General features: G+C 46.9%; 1 protein-coding gene across 1 annotated transcript in view; it reads right to left on the bottom strand.

Annotated features, from left to right (window-relative positions):
- LOC144692683 (putative voltage-dependent R-type calcium channel subunit alpha-1E) overlaps positions 1-15,772 on the bottom strand; it is a 902,642-nt gene that overhangs the window by 415,260 nt on the left and 471,610 nt on the right. The window contains 2 exon segments of the mRNA XM_078561778.1: positions 11,960-12,150; positions 12,883-13,035. Of these exon segments, the coding sequence (XP_078417904.1) occupies positions 11,960-12,150; positions 12,883-13,035 (344 nt within the window).

The following is a 15,772-nucleotide window of genomic DNA, read 5'->3' as shown; positions in this document are numbered from 1 at the left end:
CTGGGACCTGCCGTCTTCTTCAGTTTCAGGGCCATGTTTTCCGTGAGCAGTGGTGAGCTGAAAGCACTGGGATGTGTACTTGTGGGCTTTAAACATGGTGCCCGGCGTGTTGCAGCGGCAGGGTGATGGTGCAGGGGGGGGGCGAATGAGAGCCCGCCTGCCATGGAAACGGCGTGTTTCCTGGGAGTGTATAAATAATGAGACGGGTTCAGGATGATACGGTGTGAAAACCCCCCATCGCGGCCAGTGGGTAAACGTTGTTTTACCCGCCTGCTACCATACAGTGCAAATTTGGGAAAACGCCACCCATTATCTTTAAATTTATTAGTTAGCCACGGATGGTGAGTCCTCCCCTTGGAATATTTCTTTCTCATTTGAATGGATCTATTCTGTGTATTCTGAAATATCCCCTTAAACGTCTACCACTGCATCTCTACTGACCTATCCCTTAACCTAATTTTCCAGGTCACTTTAGCCAGCTGTGCTTTCATGCTTTCATAATTGCCCTTATTTAAGTTTAAAATACTAGTCTTAGACCCACTCTTCTCTCTCTCAAACCAATTTGCTCCATGGTCAGGGACATGGGTTGTGACTGCAAGTGAGGCAGGTGTGGGTTTCCAGAATGTGGCAACAAAGGAGCCATAGCCTTTGAACTTGTCCAACAGGTTCAATGTTCTTTCAGCTTGTGTGGACGAGAGCAGGGAATGCAGGGAGAATAAGCAAACTGACCACGGCACCATGGGACAGGGAGGCATTCAGGTGGGGGAGTAAAAGCGAATGTATTTGTAGTAGGGGACAGTATAGTTAGGAGGATAGACACTGTGCTCTGAAGCCGTGGTCCTGAAGATTGTGTTGCCTGTCTAGTGCCCAAGTTCAGGGCATCTCTTCAGGGCTGGAGATGAACTTACAGCGGGAGGGAAAGGATCTCATTGTCATGATCATGTGGGTACCAGTGACATCAGTAGGACTAGGGAAGAAGTTCTGTTTAAGGGGTGTGAACAACTAGGGGCTAAATTAAAAAGCAGAACTACAAAGGGTTACTTGAATTACTGCCAGAACCATGTTCAAATTGGCAAAGAGAAAGTTAGATCAGAGAGCTGAATGTGTGGCTCAAAGATTGGAGCAAGAGAAATGGATTTTGATTCACGGGCCCCATTACTTGGGAAAGGTGGATTTGCACCATTGGGACAGTCAGGGAGACAGTGTGGTGTAGTGTTAATGTTACTGAACTGGTAACCCAGGGGCCCAGGCTAATGCCCTAGGAACATGAAATCCCATCACAGCAATTGCTGGGATTTAAATTCAATTAATAAATCTGGAATATAAAGCTAGGTTTAGTAATGGTGACCATGAAACTATCATCGAATGTTGTAAAAACCCATCTGGTTCATTAATGTCCTTTAGGGATGGAAATCTGCCATCCTTACCTGGTCTGGCCTGACCCACAGCAATGTGGTTGACTCTTAATTGTCCTCTGCAATGGCCTAACAAACCACTCAGTTCAAGAACAATTTGGAATGGTTAATAAATGCTGGCCTTGTCAGTGATGCTCACATCCCACGAAAGAATAAAGAAAAATCCCTGAACTGTGCTAGGACCAATCATGTCATATAACAAGGGCTACAGGAAGGGCTGTAAATAGTGGGGAGGATGGTTCACTGAGTGAAGAATTGGAAAGTCAAAGGACAAGGCAACGCAATAGTGCAGAGTAATGATGGGTAATGATAACCAGAGGGCGACAGGAAAGGACAGAACATACAAATGTAAGAGCAGATAAAAACGTCAACTCTTTTCTTCTCCACCGATGCTGCCAGACCTGCTGAGTTTTTCCAGGTAATTCTGTTTTTGAAATGTAAGAGGACATCAGCAAATAAGGTCAGTATAGGGAAAATGCTAAAAAGATAGAGTTAAAAGCTCTTTATCTGAAAGTATGTGGCCCCTTAAGATGGCTGAATTGATGGCACAAATAGAAATAACTGTGTATGATATGATGGCTATTACAGAAACCTGGGTACAAGGTGACCAAGGCTGGGACCTGAATATTCAAGCATATTTTACATTTCAGAAGGACAGGAAGAAAGGAAAATAATGTGGGATAGCCCTCTTAATGAAGTATGAGATCAATACAACAGTGAAAATGATCTTGCTTTTGAAGATCAAGATGTTGAATCAGCTTGGGAAGAAATAAGGAATACCAAAGGAAAGAAGTCAATGGTGGGAGTAGGTTAGCAGCTCCCTGACAGTAGCTACATTATAGGACAGAATATAAGTCAAGAAATAATGATGCTTGTAAGAAAAGTACTGCAATAATTGTGGGATATTTAATCTTCATAAAGATTCAGATTGGCAAAGGTAGCCTGGAGTGTATTAAGCACAGTTCCTTAGAACAATTCATTCTCAAACGAACCATGGAATATGCAATTTTAGAGCTGGTAATGTCTAATGAGACAGGATGAAGGTAGCGGGACAGGTAGACAAGGTGGTTAAGAAGGCATATGGGATACTTGCCTTTATTAGCCAAGGCATAGAATATAAGAGCAGGGAAGTTATGCTGGATCTGTATAAAATTCTGGTTAGGCCACAGCTCGAGTATTGCATGCAGTTTTGGAATCCGCATTATAGGAAGGATGTGATTGCACTAGAGACAGTGCAGGGGAGATTTACCAGGATGTTGCCTGGGCTGGAGGGTTTTAGTTATGAGGGGAGATTGGACAGACTGGGGTTATTTTCCCTGGAGCAGAGGAGATTGAGGGGGAACATGATTGAGGTGTATAAAACTATGAGGGGCATAGATAGGGTAGACAGGAAGGAAATTTTCCCCTTGGTGGAGGGATCAATAACCAGGGGGCATAGATTTAACGTAAGGGGTAGGAGGTTTAGAGACGATGTGAGGAAGAATTTTTTCACCCAGAAGGTGGTGGGAATATGGAACTCACTGCCTGAAAGGGTGATAGAGGCAGGAACCCTCATAACACTTAATAAGTATTTGGATGTACACTTGTGAAGCCATGGCATACAAGGCTATGGGCCTAGTGCCGGAAAATGGGATTAGAATAGTTAGGTACTTGTTTGACCGGCGCAGACTCAATGGGCCAAAGGGCCTTTTTCTGTGCTATAGACCTCTATGACTATAAATCAATGACATCATAGTAAGGGTTCTCTAGGCAAGAGTAAGCATAACGCGATAAAATTTCACATTCAACTTGCAGGTGAGAAATGTGGCTCTAAAACTAGTGTCTTAAACTTAAATAAAGGTAATGATAATGATATGAAGACAGAATTGGCTAAAGTAGAATGTAAAAATAGGTTAAAAGGTATGACAGTAGCAGACAGTTAAGGAGATATTTTATAAATTTCAACAAAGATATATTCCATTGAAAAAGGCTTTATGAGAAGGATGCACCATCTGCGGATAACTAAGCAAGTGAGGGATGGTATCACATTGAAAGAAAAGGTTTACAATGCTGCAAAGATTAGTGGTAGGCCAGAAGATTGGGAAAAAATTAGAAACCAGCAAAGGATGACTAAAAAAAGAGCAAAATTAGAAATTGAGAGAAAACTATTGAGACATATAAAATTAGACAGTAAAAGCTTCTACAAATGTCTGAAAAGGGAAATAACTACTAAAGTGAGAGTTAGTCCCTTGGAAGATGAGATTGGGAAATTAAGAATAGGAAACAAGAAAAGAACAGAGATTTTGAACACATGTTTTGTATCCGTCTTCACAATAGAAGACACAAAAAACATCCCAAGAACAGAAGTAAAACAAGAGGGAGGGAGGAATATCAAACATTCACAATCACAAGAGAAAAAGTGCTAGGAAAACTAATGGGACTAAATGTTAACAAGTTGCCTGGACCTTAAGGCCTGCAACCTAGGGTCTTAAAAGAAGTGGGTAATAGAGACAATGGATGCATTGGTTGTAATCTTTCAAAATTCCCTACATTCTTGAAAGGCCCAGTAGATTAGAAAACCACAAATGTAACACCTCCATTCAAGAAGGAAGGAGACAGAAATCAGGAAACTATAGGCCAGTTAGCCTAACGTCTGTCTTTGGGAAAATGCTGGAATCCATCATTAAGGAGGTAGCAGCAGGATATTTAGAAAATCATAATACATTCAGGTAGAGTTAACATGGCTTTATGAAAGGGAAATTGTGTTTGGCAAATTTATTAGAGTTCTTTGAGGATCTAGCCAGCAAGGCGGATAAAGGGGAACCAGTAGATGTAGTGTATTTGGATTTCCAAAAGGCATTCAGTAAGGTTCCGCATAAAAGTTTAGTACACAAGATAAGAGCTCATGGTGTTGGGGTGATACTTGAGCATGGATAGAGGATTGCTAACTGACAAGAACAGAGAGTTGGAATAAATGGGTCATTTTCAACTTGGCAAACTGTAACTAGTGGAGTGCCACAGGGATCATTGCTGAGGCCTCGTCTATTTACGATCTACATTAATGACCTGGATGAAGGGATTGAGTGTATTTCAGCCAAATTTGCTGACAATACAAAAGTAAGTTGGAAAACAAGTTGCGACGATACAAAAGTCTGCAAAGTGGCATAGACAGGTTAAGCGACTGGGTAAAAGTTTGGCAGATGGAATCTAATGTGGTAAAATGTGAGGTCGTTTTTAAAAATTCATTTACGGGATATGGGCATCGCTGGCTGGGCCAGTATTTATTGCCCATTTCTAGTTACCCTTGAGAAGGTGGTAGTGAGCTGCCTTCTTGAACCGCTGCAGTCTATGTGTTGTAGGTACACCCGCAGTGCTGTTAGGGGGGGAATTCCAGGATTTTGACCCAGTGACAGTGAAGGAACGGTGATATATTTCCAATTAGGATGGTGAGTGGCTTGGAGGGGAACTTCCAGTTGGTGGTGTCCTGATGTATCTGTTGCCTTTGTCTTTCTAGATGGTAGCAGTCATGTTTAGAAGGTGCTGCCTAAGGAGCCTTGGTGAGTTTCTGCAGTGCATCTTGTAGATGGTACACACTGCTGCTACTATGCATCGGTGGTGGAGGGAGTGAATGTTGGTGGATGTGGTGCCAATCAAGCGGGCTGCTTTGTCCTGGACAGTGTCCAGCTTCTTGAATGTTGTGGGAGCTGCATCATCCAGGCAATGGGGAGTATTCCATCACACTCCTGACACGTGCCTTGTAGATGGTGGACAGGCTTTGGGGAGTCAGGAAGTGAGAAAAGCAGAATAGTATTTAAGTGGAAATGGAGAGAGATTGCAGGATCCTGCGGTACAGAGGGGATCTGGGCGTCATTGCACATGATTCAGAAAAAGTTAGCATGCAAGTACAGCAAGTAATTAGGAAGGTAGATGGAATATTGACCTTTAATGTAAGGGGGGTGCAGTATAAAAGTAGGGAAGCTTTGTTACAACTTAACAGGCAGTTGTGAGACTGCACCTGAAGAACTGTATATGGTATTGGTCTCTTTATTTAAAGGAGGGATATATTTGCATTGGAGGCATTTCAGAGAAGGTTCACTAGGCTGATCCCTGAATAAAGGGGTTCTCTTATGAGGAAAGGTTGAGCAGGATGGGCCTGTACTCATTGGAGTTTAGAAGAACGAGAGGTGATCTTATTGAAAATATAAGATTCTGAGGGGGCTAGACAAGGTGGATGCTGAGAAGATGTTTTTCCCTCATGGGGTCTCTCGAACTAGGTAACATGGTTTCAAAATGTGGGATCTCCCATTTAAGATGGAGCTGAGAAGAATTTTTTCTCTTAGAGGGTTGTTAGTCTGTGGAATTCTCTTCCACAGAGAGCAGTGGAGGCTGGGTCATTGAATATATTCAAGGCTGAGTGAGACAGAGTTTTGACCTGCAACGGAGGCAAGAATTATGTTGGTGGGGTTGAGGAGGGGGGGGGGGGGCGGGGGGGTGTGTGTGTGTGTGTGTGTGTGGTGGAGTGGGAGTAGGCAGGAAGGTGGAGTGAAGGCCACATGCAGGTCAGCCATGATCTGATTGCATGGTGGAGCAGGCTCAAGGGGATAAATAGCCTACTGCTGCTCCTATTTCTTATGACCTTATGGATAGTTCTCAGTCTCTCACAATGTAATCCTTGGTGTCTCATTGTATAGTTCTCTGTCTCTCACCACGTAGTTCTTGGTCTCTCTTTGTGTATTATCTGCGTACCTATCTTAGTGAGCAAGCCTTTGGTCAGCTAACTTAATATCTCCCTATATAACTCAATGTCATATTTTGTTTTATAACACTCCTGAGAAGTCCTTTGGGATGGTTTATTACATCAAAGGTGTGACATAAATATAAGTGATTGTTTTTGTAAATATGAACATGGGAATGGCATCAGTGGGACTGGAGAGTGTACAGATTATTCATTTTACATATGCATAAATTGAGGTTTTAGGGAGGGTACAACACATTGTAAAGCAATACACTTACAAAGAAAGACTCAAAAACCTGGGACTGTTTTCAGTGGAACAGAGAAGATCACGTCTATCTTTGATAGAGGTATTTAAAATGATGAAGGGATGGGAGTGCAATAAACTATTTCCAGTAATGAAGAGCTCTAAAATGAGGAGACAGGAATTAAACATTAAATATGAAATTAGGGCAGAGGACAGGAGAAACCTCTTGACATAAGGGGAGCGATGAGAAAGTGGAATTCACCTCCAGGGTTAGTGATTGAGCAGAAACTATAAAAATGTGTAGGACTGGATTGATTAGATGAATGAAGGAAAATGAAATGAAAGTAGAAGAGACACATGGAAATGGGATTACTGCTCTTGCAAAGGATAAACACAAACAAGACTGACGATCTTGTTTCTGCGCTGTATTTCTAAACCATTCTCTGGCTGACAAACCAAAGTGGTTTCATTTTGTCTCCACTCTCTTTATTTTCATCAGTGGTTGTTTTCTTACTGCTGCTTGTAATTGGTAGTTTTCATTGGTGCTTGTCCCTTATTGGTTGATTCCTCCCATACCTGTTAAGGTTGACTTATTAATGTTTCACCAAACTATATAGCTTGCATAGATTAACCTTGCATCCCCTTGAGTATAGAAGATGAAGGGGTTGATCAAATTGAGAAGGTTAAGCTGATTAAAGGAATTCAGAGGGTAAATAGAGGGAAACTATATCCTCCAGTGGAGAATCCAGATCAAGGAGACATAATCTTAAAACTAGAGCTTGGCTGTTCAGAGTGATGTCAGGAGGCCTTTCTTCCCATAAGTAGCAGGAATCATGGAGTTAAGGTATCGATGAGTCAGAGTCTAAGTGTATGGTCCTGGTACCTGGAGAGTCTCTCCCAGCTCCAGTGTTCCACAGGTTGAATGGCTATCTGGAGAGATTTGTCTATTCCATACAACAAAGTGTGTCTCAGCAAAGCTCTCAATTCTGTTGGCTCATTGGCTGCGAGTTACCATGAGCTACCTGGCAACAGCCTCTCAATCCTCTCGGTCCATTGGCTGCAGGTTCCAACCCTGCTTCATTGGCTGCAAGTTGCTAAGGGCACCCAGAGAGAGAAAAAAATCCCTTGGTTCTTTGTACAATTTTAAACCCTAATTCAATCTGTTTGGAATTAGTTAAGAGAGCAGCAGTCATCACTTAAAGACGTTCTCCTCACACATTAGGAGAGAGAGCTAATCGTTTGTGGGAGTTCAGCGATATTCCGTAGGATGAGAAAATTGGAGTGAGCCAAACAAAGAGAAATGAGATGCTGAAAATTCTGATTGCAAATGCCAATAGCAATGCAGACAAAATGAGGATGTTTGGTTCTTGTGTACAAGTAGATTATACAGGGCGGTAGTAATCAGCTGCCCTGGTTTGATGCAGATGCACAAATATGACCTGCATAACAGGTATGGCCAACATTTAAAGGGAAAACGTTATCAATTAGATGAAGTAACAGCACTGTTGCCCCATTATAGATTCAATTTGTTACATTCAGGCAAGGATTGCAAAAATGGGCATTTTAATTGAGTGGGGTCATTAAGTGGGGTCATTGGGCAGAATTGTTCGTGCCCGCTGGCGTTGGACGTCATGGTGAGTGGACAATATGGCAGGAAGGCCAAAAATCGGTTTCACGACATTGTGAAACGAGGTTGCACTCGTCCGCTCCGCCTGGCAATGGTGGGCCAAGTTTCCCACTGCCACATGTCGGGAACTTCATCTGCAACATCTGCATATCATTTTCGGCCCAGCCCAGCCCTCCAGATCACCACCCCACCCCCCTCCCCCGTCGGCGTGATTGCATTTATAAGGCGTGCACCTGGCGGGCTGCACTTCGAGGGGAGCGCGAAGGTGAGTGCACAGTGAGGTTGGGCAGCGCTCACCAGGGCCGCCTAATGGACCTCAAGGGTGAGGCATCGCGCATTCAAGTGAGGGCACAGGCACATCGTTTTTTCCCAGCTGGCTGACAGTGCGGTGCAAGGGCTACCCTGCCGTTGAGGCGAGTTGTGTGGGGGGAGGTCTGCACTGCGGGTGAGGCTGGTTGGGGGGGCAGGTCTGCACTGAGGTGGGGCGAGCTGGGAGGGGGGAGGTTGGCACTGCGGCTGAGGTGAGTTGTGGGGGCAAGAGCTACACTGCTGTTGAAGCAAGTTGTGGAGGGGGGAGACTGCACTGGGGTTGAGGCGAGTTGGGGGGGTCTAGTCTGCATTGCGAGTGGGGCAAGTTGGGGGTGCAAGGGTTGCACTGCCGTTGGGGTGAGCTGGGGGGGGAAGACAGCCCAATCTGATGGTAGTGCGCAAGCACATGTGGGTGGGGGAGCAGGAGGGAAGCAGCCATACATCAGGGGCACCGTGTATAAAGTGACCGTTCCTCCACAGCTGAGACAGTTCAGGCACAGCCACATTGATATGATTGGAGTCAGGCCTCTAGCTTATCTGCCCACTCAAGCAATGTAGAGACATCAAAGTGCCACCAAGAGCTCCAGAGCTTTTCACCCCTTGGCCACAGATTGCAAACTAATGAGTGTTTTAGGGGCTGCAGAACAGTTGGGCGGCTGCACACGTTGTACAATCTCCTCACTAAAGCTGCTCATGGAGCAGTTACTGCTGGAGGTGCTCACAGCCCCTGTGCAATGTCATCATCCCGGTTTGGACCAGTCTCCCCCATGGTTCAAGCTAACAGAGCAGCCTTGCAGTGTGGGTTAGGAGAATGTCTGTGCCTGAGCTGAGAGCACAGCATGCAGTCCAATGGGCAAAGCTGCTGCCAATCGGTCAGGTGGAGTGGGGCGGAGGAGGATGGGGTTTCGGGCAGCCATGCAGGACACTAATCTCTGGCCATCCAAGTGGTGGCCAGCACTCTCCGGGATGTGTTAAGGGGCCTTCAGAGTTAACCAGGAGAGGTTCTTAGTGCACCCATGTTAACCACGTGTCTCTCTCTCTCATCCTGCAGGAGGAGTACATCAGGATCATGGAGCCCGGTGACCTAGCTGTATGCCTCGCGGATTACAGAGAGAGAAGACGAAGGAGAAGAGAGTGACTGAGCTCCTGGCTGGGCAGAGTGGGGAGCAGCACCCTCAGGAAGAAGGGGTGGCTGGGGCTCCCACACAAGCCGCTGAAGAGCCACAGCCATCGCTGGTCGGTGCCTAGTGACACCCAGGGTCTATAGACACCGCCTGTCATTCCTGTAGATGACCAAGAACCAGGGTCACTGAAGACAACGCGTGTCCAGGGAACTGGTCGCTCACATCTGCCACCTGCTGCAGGATTTGGTGCCACGGGGACATGGAGGGCATCCACTGTCAGTGGCTGTGAAAGTGACAGCGGTGCTCAATTTCTACACCAGTGGCTCCTTTCAGGGCTCCACAGGTGACCTCTGTGGGATCTCACAATCCACCACCCACAAATACATCCATGAGGTCACAGATGCCATCTTCACAAAAGGACACAACTTTGTGCATTTCGTCCAGAATCAGGAAAGCCAGGAAACAGGAGCGCTGGGATTTGCCCAGATCTCAGATTTTCCCCAGGTGACGGGTGCCATTGACTACACTCACATGGCGCTCAGATCTCTGTAGCAACAAGTGGTCGACTACCTCAACCGCAAGGGCTTCCATTCACTGAATGTGCAGCTGGTGTGTGACCACCACAAACACATCCTGCAGGTCTGCGCACGGTATCCAGGGAGTGTCCACGATGCCTACATCCTGAGTCGCTCTCAGATCCCTGACGTCTTCCAGGGTCCACAGAGGCTGCAGGGTTGGCTCCTCGGGGACAAGGGCTACCACAGAGGCCGTGGCTGATGACACCCGTGCAGCGGCCTCAGACTGCAGCAGAGCGACGCTATAATGAGGCTCATGCTGCAGCTCGCAACCTGGTGGAGCAGACCATCGGGATGCTGAAGATGAGGTTCCGGTGCCTGGACTGCATGTCATCACCATCCTTGACAAATCTAGCGGCTATGAGGGACGCGCTGCGAATGGGAAGATATGGTACGAAAATCTGCCATTGCAGCCGGGTAGGTAAAATGTCCTTTTTCTGGCCTGCTACAACGCTTAGTACGAATCTGGGATGATTTTGCCCATTGAGTGGGGTCAGCAGGGTGATAATGTGGAGTCAGCGAATGCGCTGAGTGTATGGGGTCAGTGCAGTCAGTGACTGATCAGTGAAAGGCAGTGTTAGTCAGTTCCGCTGGTCCTCACTCTGCACTAGAGAAAGTGTGCCTCAGCCAGTATCAGTTTCACCAGGAGTGAATTGGTTCCGTGATTTTCGATGTGTGGTTGGACTGTTTTTCAATGGTTGCTCATGTCCAGCACCCTGAGACAGACTATCACAGAATCCATTCAATGAGTACTTGCCTGCCTGGGGTCCATGGAGCAGGTTCTTTCAATGGTTACTGTGATGGCAACTGTAACAATCATTACGTGAAATAACCCTTAATCAATGGCCTTAACTTGGAGAATGAACAGCATCCAATTAGGTAACATCATTATATCAACACACTGCAGCTACTGCCTTGAATGTTCCACAGAGATGTTAATCACTGACCATGTCAATCATTAAGTCCCAGAAAATAACCATCTGTCTTATATTCATTCATGAAAGGGAATGAAGTTGCATTTATATAGAACCTTTCACTACCTCATGTCTTCCCAGAGAGCATTGCAGCCAATAAAGCACACAAAAACTGTCGTCACACTATTGTAATATTATCTTTTGCACAGTAAGCCCCCACAAAGAACAATGAGATAATGACCAGATAATCTGTTTGACTGATGTTGGCTGAGGTAAAATTATTGGCCAGGTCACCGGGCAGGACTCCCCTGATGTTCTTTGGAATAGTGTCGTGGGATTTTCTTTTACATCTATCTGAAGAGCAGACACACGTGGCCTCACATTAACATGTAATTGAAAAGATGGCACCTCTGAGAGTGTCGCACTCCCTTAGTACTGGCAAGGGAGGGCAGTTAAGGAAATTCCATGAAACCGCAGTGCAGGACATTTCAAAAGGATTTTTAACTGTCCGATTGGGCAATTTGAAAGTTCCAGATTTGTTTTGGGAGTTGAGAAAATGAGGTATCAGTATTCCGAGATACCAGACTGACACCAGGGACTAATGGATTGGGGTTGGTGGGGAAATTTAGTCTTTGACTTCCGTCAGTGGTCATGAATGCAGCATACAGAACCACTGAATGAAACAGCACAGAAAGAGCTCAATTGGACCATCACACCTGCACTGGCACTCTGAGAAAGCTACTTCTCTGCTTTCCCCATAGTCCTGTCATTTTTTTTTCCCTTCAAGTATTTTTCCAATCCCTTTTGAAAGTTCCAATTGAATCTGCTTCTCCCGCCCTTTCAGGCAGCGCCTTCCAGGTCACAACAGCTTCCTTCTGATACCCCTGTGACCTCTGGTTACCGATACTCCTGCCACTGGAAAGAGTTTCTCCCTATTTACTCTATCAAAACCTTTCTTGATTTTGAACCCCTCCATTAAACCTCCCCTCAACCTTCGCTGCTCTAAGGAGACCAACCTCAGTTTGACATTAACTTACATTGTATAGGATGGTGGTCCAGCCCTCCATGGTAATGCACTGGAAGACTGTGAGGAGTGCGAACAGGATGTTGTCGAACTGGGTGATGCCAGCGTTGGGTCCAATCCAGTATTGACACACCGTACCGTTTGGACAGAGCCGGGCCGGTTCCTGAGTGCCGCAGGGGAATTGCAGTTCCAGCTCTTCTGCGGCTGTCAGGGTGAATCACAAAGACAAGTTCATAACGTTACATTTGTCAGAACTTACATTTCTATAGTGCCGTTCATAATCTTAGGATGTCCCAAAGAGTTTAACACCTAACAAAACACTTTTTTTGAAATGTAATCACTGCTGTACTGTAGCAAAGGAGGCAGCCAAATGAAGCAAAATCCCAAGTCTCACTCAGTTAACACAAGTGTGTCTGCGCACCCAATGATGTAAAGTATCATCAAAGTGAGTGCGGGGATGTCTGGTCACTTCCCAGTCATACTTGTGTGTGTCTGTTAGCTTCCCATAAATCAGTTGTGCATGTCCATTCAGGGCAACTCCCCTCCAAACTGCCCCCTGGCCCACTCCTGCATGTTGTCACTCCTCACCCCCCCATCCTTGCAAGGTTACATCCACATTGCTCCATCTCTAGTACATCTGCATTGCCCCTCCTAGTCTGGGACTGGTCCAAGGTCTATCCTGGTTTGCTATTGGTTGAGTGCCTTACTGGTTTGTGACTGGCCGAAGACATTCTTGGTTTGTGATTGGCTGTGAGCCCTCCTGGTCTGTGATTGGTCATGGGCCTTCATGATTTGTGATGGACCTTGGGGTATCCAGTTTTGTGAGTGGCCGAGGGTAATCCTAGTCTATGACTGGTCAAAGGCTCTCCTAGCTTGTGATTGGCCAAGAGCTCTCCTAGATTGTGATTGGTGGAGGGCTCTCCTGGCGGCACTCACCAGTATTATTAGTGTAGCAGGTGAGGTGCAGCTTGCCGTAGTAGAACTCCAGGCCGATGATGGCAAACATGAGGATGGCGAAGAAGAGGAGCAGGCCGATCTGGAGAAGAGGGACCATTGCCTTAATGATGGACTTCAGCACAATCTGCAAACCTACAGGGCAGAATACAAAATATTATCAGAATGGCACATTCAGAGAAGCCTCATGCCATAGTCTGGGAATGCTCTGCCAACCTCTCAACTCACCCCTTGCCAACTCTTAATCACAGGGATAACCTTGGAGAGTCAGAGAGAGTGAGCCTGAGGGAGAAAATGAAAGAGGCCAACAGATAAAAGCAGCAGCAGAGACAGAGAGATTGAGAGGCAGAGTGAAAGAGAGAGAGAGAGAGAGAGATGGACACAGGTGGAGAGAGCCAGAGAGAGAGAGAGAGGGAGAGTGAGACAGAGGGTGAGAGGGAGGGTGAGAGAGAGGGTGTGAGGGAGGCTGTGAGAGAGGGTGTGAGAGAGGGTGTGAGAGAGGGTGTGAGAGAGGGTGTGAGAGAGGGTGTGAGGGAGGGTGTGAGGGAGGGTGTGAGGGAGGGTGTGAGGGAGGGTGTGAGGGAGGGTGTGAGGGAGGGTGTGAGGGAGGGTGTGTGAGAGGGTGAGAGAGGGGGTGAGAGAGAGGGTGAGAGAGAGGGTGAGGGAGGGTGTGAGGGAGGGTGTGAGGGAGGGTGAGACAGGGTGTGAGAGGAGGGTGAGGGAGGGTGTGAGGGAGGGTGTGTGAGAGGGTGTGTGAGAGGGTGAGAGAGAGGGTGAGAGAGAGAGTGAGAGAGAGAGTGAGAGGGAGGGTGAGGGAGGGTGAGGGAGGGTGTGAGGGAGGGTGTGAGGGAGGGTGAGACAGGTTGTGAGAGGAGGGAGATAGAGGGTGTGAGGGAGGGTGAGAGACGGGAGGGAGGGTGTGAGAGAGAGTGTGAGGGAGGGTGAGAGGGAGGGTGAGAGAGGAGGGTGAGAGAGGAGGGTGAGAGAGGAGGGTGAGAGAGGAGGGTGAGAGAGGAGGGTGAGAGAGGAGGGTGAGAGAGGAGGGTGAGAGAGGAGGGTGAGAGAGGAGGGTGAGAGAGGAGGGTGAGAGAGGGAAGTGAGAGAGGAGGGTGAGAGAGGGAAGTGAGGGTGTAAGAGGGTGAGAGAGGGTGAGAGGGTGAGAGAGGGTGAGAGGGAGGGTGTGAGGGAGGGTGAGACAAGTTGTGAGAGGAGGGTGATAGAGGGTGTGAGGGAGGGTGAGAGAGGAGGGTGAGAGAGGGGAGTGAGGGTGTGAAAGGGTGAGAGAGGGTGAGAGAGGGCTAGGGCAAGCCAGAGAGTGTCAGAGAGAGTGAGAATGAGAGAGAGTGAATGAGAGAAAGATTCAGGGAGTTCCAGAGAGAGTGAGTGTGAGAGGGCCAAAGAGCGCCAGAGAGAGCCAGAGGGTACCAGGGAGTGCCAGAGAGTGCCAGAGGGTACCAGAGGGTACCAGAGAGCGCCAGAGAGAGCTGGAGAGGGCCGGAGAACGTCAGAGAGTGTTGGAGAGAGAGAGAGTGACAGAGAGAGAGAGCATTGGAGAGAGAACGCTGGACAGTGGGAGAGAGAGGCAGAGAGTATGGGCCCGAGGGAGACAGTCTGAAAGGCCAGCAGATAATAAACAGCAGCAAAGAGTCACTGAACTGGAGTGTGAGCGGAGGAGACACTGACACAAAGGGAGGGAGAGCAGTATCCGGACCGTTCACTCCAGATTTCAGTCTCGCCTCGTGGAGAGGTTCAGGGTCAGAATGGGGCTGGTGTGAGTGTTAACGTACAGAATAAGGGGATCCCAGTAGAGACAGAGAATGAGGTGCTGCAGAAACAGATCCTAACCAACAGCTACAATGTACTATCTACCTGTGAGGAGAGAGATGGAGACTGTCAGAAAGACAGGCTGAATGTGGACAATGGACCCTTGGAGCAGGAGGCTGTCCAAAGGGGAGGAGGGAGTGGGAGATGAGGGGCTGTATAATGTGGTAGTTGCATAGGATTCAATAATGGGGGGGGGGTTAATTACCATCATTTGTAAGTAGGATTGAGATTTCCACAAGGTCTGTTGTCTATCTGGTGGCAGGGTGAGGAATAACTCACATTGACTTGGGAGCATATTGCAGGGGGAGAATTCAGTTGTGACCAATAACACCGGGAAGATCAGATAAAAGAACCTATTTAAACAGCACCAAGGACTGCGAACTAAATTAATAAACAGGTTATAATTTCTGGATTATTAACCAAGCCAAGTGTAAATTGGAAAAGGGATAAACAGATAAACAGATTCAGGAGGTGAACATGTGCCTGTAGGAGGGGTGTGGGATAGAGGATTTACATTCCATAGGACACTAACACCAGCACTGGGACAGGAAGAAACCACTGGGACAGGCTTCACCTGAACTGACCTGGGACAAGGGTCTGAGTGAAACAGAGAAATAGAGAGGACACAGGGACTTGAAACTAGTCAGTGGGGGAGGGATCAGGTGGAAAAACGAGGTCTTGATTATCACTTTAACACAAACAGGAGTGAAGAGAGTAGAGTAAGAGCCAGAAATTGTGTTTTAAGCATCACAGACAAAGAGAAAACTAAAAGGAGTAAAGTCATTAAACCAGGAGAGAGAAATGAGAAATGTGTGAGTTAAACGTTACAGCTGAATGACAGGTTAGGGTGTGTGACCCAAAGAATCATTCCTTAGATAATCACAGAGTATAAGGAAGAAATTGAATGAAATGTAGGTGAAAATTTAACTTGGAGGCTATGACATATTGGCCATTACTGAGACATGGCTGCAAGATGGTCAGGACTGGGAAGTAAATCTACCAGGTTTATAATGTCACCAGGAAAGATTGGGAAACCAGCAGAGGTGGA

Source organism: Cetorhinus maximus, chromosome 17, assembly GCF_964194155.1.
Source record: "Cetorhinus maximus chromosome 17, sCetMax3.hap1.1, whole genome shotgun sequence".
NCBI lineage: Eukaryota > Metazoa > Chordata > Chondrichthyes > Lamniformes > Cetorhinidae > Cetorhinus > Cetorhinus maximus.
Note: the sequence above shows the minus strand (reverse complement) of the source record. Positions and strands in the feature narration are given on the sequence as shown.